The sequence below is a fragment of the Eleutherodactylus coqui genome, chromosome 1 (genome assembly GCF_035609145.1).
Source record: "Eleutherodactylus coqui strain aEleCoq1 chromosome 1, aEleCoq1.hap1, whole genome shotgun sequence".
Taxonomy (NCBI): domain Eukaryota; kingdom Metazoa; phylum Chordata; class Amphibia; order Anura; family Eleutherodactylidae; genus Eleutherodactylus; species Eleutherodactylus coqui.
The window spans coordinates 434,909,058-434,921,194 of NC_089837.1; the positions used below are offsets into that span (position 1 = coordinate 434,909,058).

The following is a 12,137-nucleotide window of genomic DNA, read 5'->3' on the forward strand; positions in this document are numbered from 1 at the left end:
AGTTGTCCCACCAAAAACAAGCTGACACAGCTCCGTTAAAAAGCACAGATTTTATCTTTTTAAACGTTTTTTTCTTTTTTTTTTTTTTGTCATTTTTAAATAGTTTAACATAAACTTCCCTGCACAATACATCTCCCACCCCCAAGTACAGAGGAGCCTGCTCAGGAGTCACTACCTGGATTTCCTCTTCCCCTCCCCCTTGCTTCTTTATTCTGACCCACTCTTTCCCTATAAGGGATTTATGTTATGTAGTTTTGTTATGTTATTGGTTATGAACATAACATTTCCTACTGGGGCTTATACTATTTTTAGTAAAGCCTACTTGATAAAGCCTTATGATGTCGTTGATATTAAGATTTGTTGTGTCTATGATGTCATTGTAAAAATAAATAAAAATTCATTGAACGAAAACATTTGTAATGATTTATTATACCATCTTCAGGGCAAATATCCCTTAGACTGGCAAAATGCAAGGATCCAATACTTGGGCATTACAATCATTGCCTCGTGTAAAAATCTCTACAAATATAATTTTGAGCCTGTGCTAAAATCCATACAGGCATAATCTGAAAGATTTGTTGAAAGGTGAGGTAAGATCGCAGCGTTTAAAATGTTTCTGCTGCTGAAGCTGCTTTACTTATTCGAAACACTCCCTATTTAAGTACCAAAATGCTTTCTGTTGCTATGAAACAAACTGTATCAACCTTTTATTTGGACAAACTGTAAACCCCATATAGCATATAAACTGCTCTCAAAAGGCAAACAAGTAAGAGGATTAAGGCTGGGTTCACAGGGAGCCGATTCCCGGCAGAATCCTTGCGTTTGGCCGCACCGAAAAAACGCGGGAGAGACGCAGTTTCAAAACCTGTGGCATTTTCTCTCCCCATAGAGAGGATCGAGACCGCAGGGGGAAATTGACATGCTGCAGCTGTCAATTCCGCAGGGCCGGATCCAACCAGCTTTTCCGTAACGGATTGGCCGCCCTGTGTGGACGAGATTTTTGACAAATCTCGTCCACATGGCTGGCTAACCCTAGGGTTACCCAGCCTAAAATGTCTTAACTGGTGCCCTTTTGGTAGATAGAGATGCAAAAACATTGGATTCATATTGAAAATTCCCTGATGCATCTTATTTCAGTCAAATCTCTACTTTGGATCCTTCTGTGGGATCTTCCCTAGCCCTCTTGCTTTTCACCATTGTCCTCTTATGGAATTCTTTCCAAAGCTTTAAAGATAGATGACGCACAGCCTCATTGCGCTCTCCCCAGGGATTCTGTTCCTATTAGACGGAGATTCTCTCCAGCAGCATGAAAAAATACCATCTAAATTTCCTCTGTGTAAAGGGGATTTCTACAAATGCCTGCAAATATGCCACTTTTTAGCTACTCATAAACTTTCAACACTTAGGGGTAACTCTTAACGTTTTTAGCATATCCTTGAAATGAACAAAAGGGCTAAACGACAAATTCGTTCTGTGTAAACAGCAGCCGCTGGAGGGAAGGGAGGGTGAGGGCGTGAGACTTGCTCTCCAGTTTGGTGATTACTAAACATTGGAAGAGTCCTGAATCTCCAAATATAGAAGTTTCTGCATTAATTAACTATGAAACATATGAAAAAATGCTAGCCTTTTTCACTTCTACCAATCACAGAAAATGGCTGTTACTTACTGACCTGAGGAGTGCATATAGATGCATCCTCCTCTCACCATGCAGGTAGCTGACTACCAAATGGAGGAGCCAATAACACCTGTGAGGGCACCGATAAAACACCCACTCACACTGCCTCCTGATAATGAGGGGGGTGGATGCTTGGTGTACACTCCCACACATAGTGGATACAGGGTGCCAGACCATTCTGATATATGTAGTTAATAATAATAAACTTTATTTGTATAGCGCCAACATATTCCGCAGCGCTTACATAGACAGGGGATACAGAAAGACAAAAGTACAAACATTACAGAACCACAGTTACATAGTAATCAATTGATGGAAACAATAGGGGTGCGGGTCCTGCTCCATCGAGCTTACATACTACAAGTAATGGGGTGATACAGAAGGTAAAGGGGCTGGAGATGTGCACTGTATGGCGAGGTGGAGAGTGAGGGGTGATATACACATAGACAATGGTCAGACATTTAGCCGTGTGACGGCAAAAACAGTGACTGCGGGAGCGGTTTATGATGGCTAGCAGGGATTGCAGTCAGTAGGTCAGGGAGCATGTTATCAGGCGGAGTACAAAGGGGTTTGTTTAGGGAATTCGGTATGCCTCCCTGAAGAGGTGCGTTTTTAGAGCACGCCTGAAGTTCTGCGAGTCCTGGATTGCTCGGGTAGCCTTTGGTAGTGCGTTCCAGAGGACCGGTGCTGCTCTGGAGAAGTCTTGGAGGCGGGAATGAGAAGTTCGAATTAAAGGGGCGCTCAATCTGGTTTCGTTAGCAGAGCGGAGAGCCCGGGCTGGTTGATGGATTGAGATGAGGGAGGCGATGTAGGGGGGCGCTGCACTGTGGAGGGCTTTGTGGATGAAGGTGGCGAGTTTAAATTGAATTCTGTATTTAACGGGCAGCCAGTGCAGTGACCGGCACAGGGCAGAGGCGTCCGAGTAGCGGCTGGACAGGAAGATGAGCCTGGCTGCCGCATTCAGGATGGATTGGAGAGGGTAGAGTCTGGTGCAGGGGAGGCCGATCAGCAACGAGTTGCAATAATCGAGCCGGGAGTGGATGAGGGCAGACCAGCAACCACCATGCAGACCAGCAACCTATTAATGACGCCATGATAATTCGGCGGGTTGCCCTGCATATCCATTAGTGAACCACATTGGTACTGCCACCCTGGGCTCCCCCTGGAGTCTTAATGCCACACTGCATGTGAATGATAGATAATAAATGCAAGGCATTGGTTGGATGTTGGCCAAGATACATGAGCCCACTAACCACTTCACGGTTCCTTGCATTGTAGTGGGTCCCGTTACTTACTGACTGAGGAGTGCATATAGATGCATCCTCCTCTCACCATGCAGGTAGCTGACTACCAAATGGAGGAGCCAATAACACCTGTGAGGGCACCGATAAAACACCCACTCACACTGCCTCCTGATAATGAGGAGGGTGGATGCTTGGTGTACCCTCCCACACATAGTGTATACAGGGTGCCAGACCATTCTGATATGTTTTCACTTCTAGTATATCTAAATTTCAACACATTTGGCGGGCTTAGTCATCTAGTGTTTGTGTACAAGAGTAATTTGTATAGTGTCTATCTTAAGTTATTTTCTATGTCCTTTGCTGCAAGCCCTCCCTGTGTTTTAAGAGTTTAAGAGTTCTTTATGTACCTGGTGCTTATTCTGAAATTTTTCTTTTGTGTTTCTTATTCCATTTGTTCTTCTGTCTTTCATTTTATTATTTTTGTGTATGCTATACATGCATTATTTTCTCGTCTGTATCATTAGGGGACACAGCAAGACCTTGGGTATAGCTTGTGTCACTAGGAGGCGACACTAAGCATAAAAAGTGTTAACTCCTCCCGCTAGCCCAACCCCTCCTGCAAGCCCCAAGCTGATCAGTTTTTGCTTAGTGTCTGAAGGAGGTCTTCTGTTTTTTTTTTCCTTCCTTCTATCTGGGCATCGGGGATAAGCTAACATCCCTAATGGTCCCCAAGTGGGGAGGGGGTGAACAGTGCTGCACCAGACAGAGTTGTTACCCCCTCCTCCAAGAAGACAAAGCAGAACACTAACTGCTCTCTCTCCCGCCAGCCATGGGCTCACCGGAGGTTCTTGACTGGTTCCCCCCTGTTATTGCCCCTTTGGCAGTCCCCTGCAGCCATCCTTCGCGCAGTGCCCGTGTCCAGGATGAAACGCGGACAAGCTGGCCAGAGCCACATGCTATGTGCGCTCTCACTACAGTACGAGATTTACATCCAGTAGAGAATATCTTGTCTTACGGACAACAGTGTTTGGACTAATGGTCATCATTACTCCGGGCTTGCTGAGATCTGTAGTGCCTTCCATAGAGAGAGAGAGTACTTTGCACAGGCATTATCCAGACACATCGCTCTCCATGTCTGCTCCAGACTGGATTGAGCCTTGCCTGCCAGTAGCTCCCCTGTTGGCCCTCCTGCAGTTCCCTGCAGTCAGCCTACCGCAGTGTCCGAGTCCAGGATGACACACGGACACTAGCCGGCCAGAGCCACATATGAAGTGCACTCTCACTGCAATACGAGATTTACATCCAGCAGAGATTATCTCGTCTCACGAACAGTGTTCAGACTAAGTGCATGGCTTCCACCTTGCTGGGACCTGCGGTACCTTCCATTGGGAAGAGTACTACGCACAGGGATTCGCCAGATTCATCCCTCCTGTTATGGGAATAAATCATATTCCAGAAGATTTCACTGGTTTGCTCCAGATTGGTTATAATGAGAAGCTTTATGCATGAATATATGTATTACAACTGACAGATGTTCTCTGTCAGCCCCCAATACTCTTCTGATTTATTCAAAGGAAATACAATACAGATATACTGAATATGATGCACCAATAACATGCACGCCCCCAACATCATAACTCATGATTGGCCTAGTATGTAATGACGCTAATGATTAACATATGTTTACGCCCCAGGTGTATGTGGCTATGTGAACATGTAATTCCTATATACCCAAGTAGCATAGACTTTATTAATATTCTAATCTGGACCGAAAGTATGCAGCCAGAGATAAGTTCCTCCCCTTGTTAGCTCTGGGAACCGTACTTGGGAGGTTAAGCTTCAACTTTTACTTGTACATACCAGGGTACAATATTGAGCTTGTTAACCATTTAACTGCTAACTATTTCCTATGAAGGTAGATATGTGAATATATGTATGTTTGCCTAGGCTGATATAAGAAACACATTTATATTATTATTACAACACTCCTAATCTCTGCTCCGGTCTTGGTTGAGCCTTGCCTAACGGCTCACGGAGGATTGCCTGCCTGCAGTCTTTGCAGGCAGCCTTAGTGACTGGGTCCCCTTTATGCTCCGTTTCAGAGCATGCTGGAGGCTTATGCATCCCATAACACTAGTTACAGTTAATGAGCTGATTACGCTGTTTTACACATGCGGCTTCTTATTTGTTCCTACCCCTTGGGTACTGCTCTAGAACGTCCCAAGATCTTGCTGTGTTCTCCAATGATACAGATGAGAAAACAAGATTTTTGGTATAACTTACTGTAAAATCACTTTCTTGTCACATTCATTGGGGGACACAGCACCCACCCAGTCTGTGATTAGGTCTGTAACATATACTCTTGGTTATGAGTTACAGTGCTTGAGCATTGTTTTTTATTAACTACTGTTAGCTAGTGGGAGGAGTTAACACCTTTTATGCTTAGTGTCACCTTGTAGTGGCAGAAGCTATACTTAAGGTCTTATTGTCCCCCCCCCCCCCCCCCAATAAACAGAACGAGAAAGAGACTTTACAGTAAGTTGTTTTTTGTTCTTTTATACCAAAAATCTTGTTCTCTCATTGTATATGCAATTTGCTTACTCATAGGCATGTGTGTTATTGGTTTTAAAAGATTCAATGAAAATCATTGAAACATAAATTCAGAGTCTAAAATAAAAAAGTGACATTTTCTGGAAAGTTTTTCCCGATTTTTAACGTGACTGTTAAAAGGCTTAGAACCGATTTCTTAAATCTAAATAAGGGTGGCTTTACGTGAGATGACTAGAGCCCAACAGTTGTCCCAATGACTATCGCTCATTTTGCTTTTACACAGAAGTTCTCTTCCACCCGCCTCCATTCACTGTGGACAGGCAGTCGATCAAAGATGAAGTGTTTTACACTGAGTGAGAAGTAGCTCATTAGTCGCTTTGTTTCTGTGAGCTGGAATGAAGTGATTAGCAACTACTGAGTGATTTCTTGCTCGGTGTCTTGTCGGATCCCGTGTTTACATGGGGCAACTATCGCTGATTTTTCATGGTATGATTCGCTGCTATTCTCATTTGTCTTGCTATTGCATCACTAATGAGCTTTGTAATCAGGATATGGGGTGGAGGAAGTTGGAATGGCAGCAGATTTACAGTACAATAGATGTTGATGGGGTTGTACTCTCCATTTCACTTGTCGTAAAACACTCAGTTATATGTAATATTTTAATAGATTCTTTTCACAGTTGCAACAATACTAATTATGTTAATGTTTATTGTGCATATTTTTTATATGTATACCGAGAAAAGAGAACTTTTTTTATTTGCACTTTTTCTAATGCTTAAACGTTTATTAAACTTCAACTTTTTTTTCGTTGTCCCACTAGGGAACTTAAAGTTGTGATTGTTTCATCGTTTGTACGATATATTGCTATACTTTTTTTTTGTATTGCAGTATATTGGATATTTGCCAGCATTCTATTAAGCCCCTCTACACACAGGGCTTAAAGCCTGAAATCTATGGCACGCCTGTGCACCTTTGCAAGGTCCCAGGCTGCCATGGCACCTTGATGTCCCATTACAGATAGACCGTTCCAGGGACAGAGCTTCTACTCTATTTAAGGCCGCCTGCACACGGGCGGAATCGCGGGATTTCCGCCGCTCAAAGCCTGCATAGGATTGCGTTAATAAACGCATTCCTATGCAGGCGGCTGCGGTTTGGCCGCGCGAAATCTCGCGTGGCAAACAAACCGCAGCATGTCCTATTTCTGTGCGGGGCTCGCAGAGCCCCCTACAGAAACTTCACTCACTCAGCCGCCGGCTCCAGCTGCTCGGCAGCCGGCACATGAAAGAGTCGGGGCCGCCGGGCACGGGTGAGTACACGCTCTTCCCTGCAGGCGCTCAGGTTGGGTCCCGCGGCGAGAATCCTCGCCGCCGGATCCGACCTGCTCGTCTGCAGGCGGCCTAAAGTGATTTAAATGCTGTAGTTGGTGCTGACAGCTATGTGGCATCATAAGGGCTAACAGCTGTGATCACAGTTCTCAGATTCTGGCCTTTGCTCCTGGGTGTAACTGCATTTTTGTTCTAGTAAAAAAAGAAACTGAAGCAAATTGATAGCATTTTTGAAAACTTCAGTTTTACATCCGTTTTCTCTCCTCCAAAAACTGAGCCCTAATGCATGTGTGAAAGCAGCCTCACAGATTTCAATCCGCTACCCTAATACAAGTCTGATTTAATTATGTGTTTCTTGTGTGTTGAGGACTGTAATGCTGTATCTTTTGACATTATGCTTATTTTCTGATAGATGCCACTCCACATCCAGCTTGAATGTGGCTTTCGATGAGTCTCATGGTTTAGATGTCAACCCAGAACACAGAAAAAAAACTGGGGTAAAACTTACAGAATGCACTAAAGGTTTCATTTATGAACAGTGTGAACCTGATTTGGTATTTTTGAGTACCCTTGAACACACAATGGATACAACCAGCCAGCTGGCTTCAGGAACGTGCCACCAAGAATCACAGTCCAGGAGTAGCCCTGATGTCATCATAGAAGAAATTATCGAGGAAGACCAATCTTGTAAGTGTGTTGTAATTTTTTTTTTTTTCAAGGTAGAGAGAAGGTTTGCTTTCTTTTAACTGTGGAATGATTACAGTGTATTGTGGATTTGTACTCCCGAACCACTGGTGGGAGTCGTGCTCTTTAGGGATGTCGTACTTGGTAGAGGTTTACCTACTGCTACTAACTTATTGGTAAGAATTGGAAGACTTACTTTCTCAGGGGAAATGACAAATAATATGGATTTACCAGCAATGTCTTTTCTAACATTGTATAATGCTTAACAGCTGTAGATCTTTTTATGCCTTTTTTGTCATTTCAGGTTTGCTTGAGGATCAAAATAAGAATCTTGCCTATACTAAAGAAAAACCTTTTAGGATAGGTAAGATCTTAAGATTAACCATTCCACAGCATATAGATATTTATTATGCAGCAGTAGATAGAAATTGTGTAGCCAACTCTACCATTCTATGGTAATATTTGCAGAGTTGGAAGGGACCTCCAGGGTCATCGGGTCAGCAGGGCTCAGTGCAGGATTCACTAAATCATCCCAGACAGATATTTGTCCAGCCTTTTGTTTGAACACTTCCATTGAAGGAGAACTCGCCACCTCCCGTGGTAACCTGTTCCACTTATTGATCACCCTCACTGTCAGAAAGTTTTTTTCTAATATCCAATTTGTGTCTGCTCCCTTTCAGTTTCATCCCATTGCTTCTAGTCTTCCCTTGTGTAAATGAGAATAGGGCTGATCCCTCTGTACTGTGACAGCCCTTTAGCTATTTGTAGACAGCTATTAAGTCTCAAACTTCTTTTTTGCAAGCTAAACATTCCCAGATCCTTTAACCGTTCCTCCTAGAACATGATTTGCAAACCACTTGCCATCTTGGGTTACCTTCTCTGAACTTGTTTGTTGATTCCTTTTTTTAAAGTGGGGTGACCATAACTAGACACAGTATTCCAGATAAGGGCTGACTAAGAGTAGAAGGGGAATAAATCTCACGCGATCTAGACTCCATACTTCTCTCAATACATCCCAGAATTATGTTTGCCTTTTTGGCTGCTGCATCGCATCACATCACATTATTTTGGTGCTGGCAGGCATTTTTTTTGGTTTAGTTATTTAATATTAAGGTCACAAAGGCTCAATACCAGCGTTGTTTTCCATTCTGTTTTTCTGCTCTGAGAACGGAACAGAAGTAAATGTTTAAGGGTCGTAATAATTTCATGGTTCTCTTCCTTGGCTGTGTCAGTGGGGGACACAGTGAAGACCTTAGGTATAGTTCCTGTCTCGAGGAGGCAGAGACTAAGCAAAAGAAGAGTTGACTCGTCCTAACAGATATACCCCTCTTAAAGTCACTCAGCTAAATCAGTATTAGTTTAGTGTCCATAGGAGGCAGACCTCCTGACTGCAGATTTTTCAAGATCCTAGAGATCCTTGGACTTCATGGGTTCACGGGGGGATTAAATCCCCTTAAAACTCTGAGGAGGGACACCAGGGTTACCCTAACTTCCCTGCCTCCTGAAGGCAAGGTGGCACAGAGAAGCCCTAACTTTTGGCCTCCTGGACCCGGGTAAGACCTGAGCTAGGCGGCTCCTCGGCACCCTAGAAAACCTGTGACTCCTCAGCCTGTCACTACCACATTGCGCTCACATTGCAGTTAGGCATTTTTCCCTCTACGCATACAGCTACAATGTTAGATTATATGGGGGAACCAGTAGACAGGGCACGGCCTTTGTAACATAGTTTGCATGCTCCCTTTGTTGCACCCAATTCTCATGTGGTCAGCAGGAGTCTCTTTGCGTAAACTGCCTGCTTCCCAGACCTGACAGTGAACCAGTCCCAGGTGCGTTCACCACCATGTCCCTACAGGACTCTGGAACCAAATGGGCACACTCCCTATCATTGGCGGTTTCGGACATTGCAAAAACATCCTGGTCCATTGTGAAGATGATGGGCAGGACATTCAGCCAGAACCCAACTACCGGAATGATGGACCAAGAAACTACAATGGTCACCAAGGTCGTATGGTCATACATCGGCTCTTCCTTCCTCTGCCTTGCCTCCAATCACAGCTGCCCGCCCCACAATTTCTCCTTGGGACAGCTTCCTCTCCATGCTTGAAATATCGAATTCTGACTCTTCCTTAGATGAGGAACAGTCTTCCAAAGTCTCTGCCATGGTAGACACTCTTTCGTAGAAGTGGTTAAAAGAGACTCTCCATGTGAAAGCAGAGGAGTCCTCTGTCACCAGAGATGATGACCTCCTTCAACATCCAAGAGGTTCACTTAAAACATTCCCAACTCATGCGTAATATGAGGAGACAGCTTCCAAAATGTGGTCAGCTTTGGATAAGTGCTTCTTCAAGACCAAGCGGCTAGACGTGATGTATCCATTTCCTGATAAACAAAAAAGGAGTTGGCTTAAGGCCCATTTAGACACAACGATTATTGCACAAAATTCGTTCAAAAACCGTCTTTTGAGTGATAATCGTTGCGTCTAAACTGCGGCCATCGTGCACTGTTCATTCATCGCTCGTTTCTAGCCAGCTAGAAATGAGCGATTGTGCCTTGTCAGCACCGCACGCTGATATCTCAGCAGGCGGTGCTGATAGCATTCTTTCAGCTGGTATCACGCTGGCAGTTATCAGCGAGACACCAGCTGAAAGCGCCGAGAACAATGCAGCTGTTTGCATATTCAAAACAGCTGCATTGTTCTTCGAGCTACTGTGGTGGTATCCAGCTCCACCTGCATAACTCTTAAGTAGCTAATTAGCTACTTAGAGTTATGCAAAGATGATTGTCCAAAACTGTCACTCAAACTGCTGTTTGAGCGATTTTTGAGCGATCATCGCTCCGTGTAAATAGGCCTTTACCCACCATTGGGATACCCTCGTGCGTCGCCTAACCATATGCACTACTCTACCCTGGCAGATGTGTCATCTTCATCTTTTAAGGACCAGCACAATAGACTGCTGGAAACTTTTAAGGTGCCCAGGTGGGCTTTCCGTACTCTTTACCTCAGCTTGGGTTAGAAGGGTCACATCCAAATGGGTGAAACAATTACGCGGAGGAATGCTTTCCAGGGCCTCCCAGCAGGAGTTTGCAGCTCTGTCAGGTAGGCAAGTTCTCTTGTGAGGCCTACCTAAATTCTGCCAGGCTTCTAGCTCGTTCCTCTTCACTTTTTCATTGCAATTCGCTGCGCCTAGTGGCTAAAGTGTTTTGTCTGCAGATATCACCTGCAAAAGATCTCTAACTAGCCTTCCCTTTACTTGAAATCACTTATTCGGCAGCCACCTGGACAAAAATGGTAACAGGCGAAAAAAGTTTTCCTCTTCAATACAGGTCTACTCAGTAATACAGTGGCAAGAAAAAAAACTAATTTCCATTTGTTTGCGCTCCCACCCATGGCCCTCGGAGTCGCATACATCCTCTTAGAAACACAAAAAGTGTCCAACATTACATCTTGTCCTTCCTTGTATCTACTCCCACAAGTGACCAAGCCCTCCTTGGAGAAGCTCCCCTTTGCATGTAGGCTGGACCCCACCCAGGTCATCCAGGGTGGTGGGTTATCTCCTGCTCTTCTGAGGCATGTGATTCACGTTCAAGCTTCTTTGGTGTGCCAGATCATCTCTTCAGGGTACGCTGTAGATTTGTGTTCTGTTTTCTCAGAACGTTTTTTCACTTCTTCCCCACCATCTGACCTAACCAGATGGTCCCAGTACCCAGTATCGTCCCCTTTCCTTCTCGCAAACTTTTCACCGTTTTTTACTCCAATCTCTTTGTCGTTCCCAAAAAAGACGGAATAGTTTGCCTGGTACTAGATCTGAAACCCTTGAATGCTACGTCAAGGTACATTATTTTTGTATGGACTTGCATTAGAGTTGTGGTTGCTTCTATGGATCAATAGACATTAAGGGCACCTCTCCACATCCCAATTCGACAGTCTCACCAGCGCTTTCTTTGGTCTGCAGTCCATTCAAATCATTTCCAATTTGTTGCATTGCTATTCGGCCTAGCAATAGCTCCTCGAGTGTTCACAAAAGTCCTATTAGCTGTTGTGGCGATCCTCCATGCTTGGGAGAATCGTGGCAATGTGTTATGTATACTACATACTGATCAAGGGTCCATCCTTCGGGGCCAATGTGGAGAGCCTCATGATAGCACTCAACACTGTCATTTCAGGTGAATCGTCAGTCAGCAAGTGCAACTTGGCCCCATCACATCAACTCACCTTTCTCGGCCTATTCTACAACATGCTTCTGGTGGAAGTACAACTACAGCAACACATCAGCTTTTTGTGGTCACGAACTCCTGTTTCTTTTTGCCAGGGCATGCGGGTACTGGGAGTCATGGTAGCCTCATTCGAGGCGGTCCTGTACACACAATTCCATTCTCACCCACTACATCCATGTGGATTAGGTAATGTGTGTCTCTTGATGCCCCATCAGTTGGTCTGTCATTTCCTCCTATGGAGGCTAACATCACACAACCTCTCTCAGGGGAGGTCTTTTCTCCCCTATCGCTGAAAAGTGATAACCATGGACACCCGTCTCCTAGGCTGGCGGGGAATCCTTGGCAGATTGACAGTTTAGGGACAGTGGACCAACTCAGAGTTGTCCCTCCACATCATTGTACTGGGCCTGGGATCCATCCTCCTGTCTCTAACCCATTGGTCCC

The 12,137-nt window shown here is 44.6% G+C and overlaps 1 protein-coding gene across 1 annotated transcript in view; it reads left to right on the top strand.

Moving 5' to 3' along the window:
- Nucleotides 1-12,137, top strand: part of RNF17 (ring finger protein 17) — a 188,042-nt gene that overhangs the window by 35,708 nt on the left and 140,197 nt on the right. Inside the window, exons 11-12 of the mRNA XM_066582149.1 lie at nucleotides 7,207-7,481; nucleotides 7,783-7,842. Of these exons, the coding sequence (XP_066438246.1) occupies nucleotides 7,207-7,481; nucleotides 7,783-7,842 (335 nt within the window). The remainder of the gene's footprint in view (nucleotides 1-7,206; nucleotides 7,482-7,782; nucleotides 7,843-12,137) is intronic.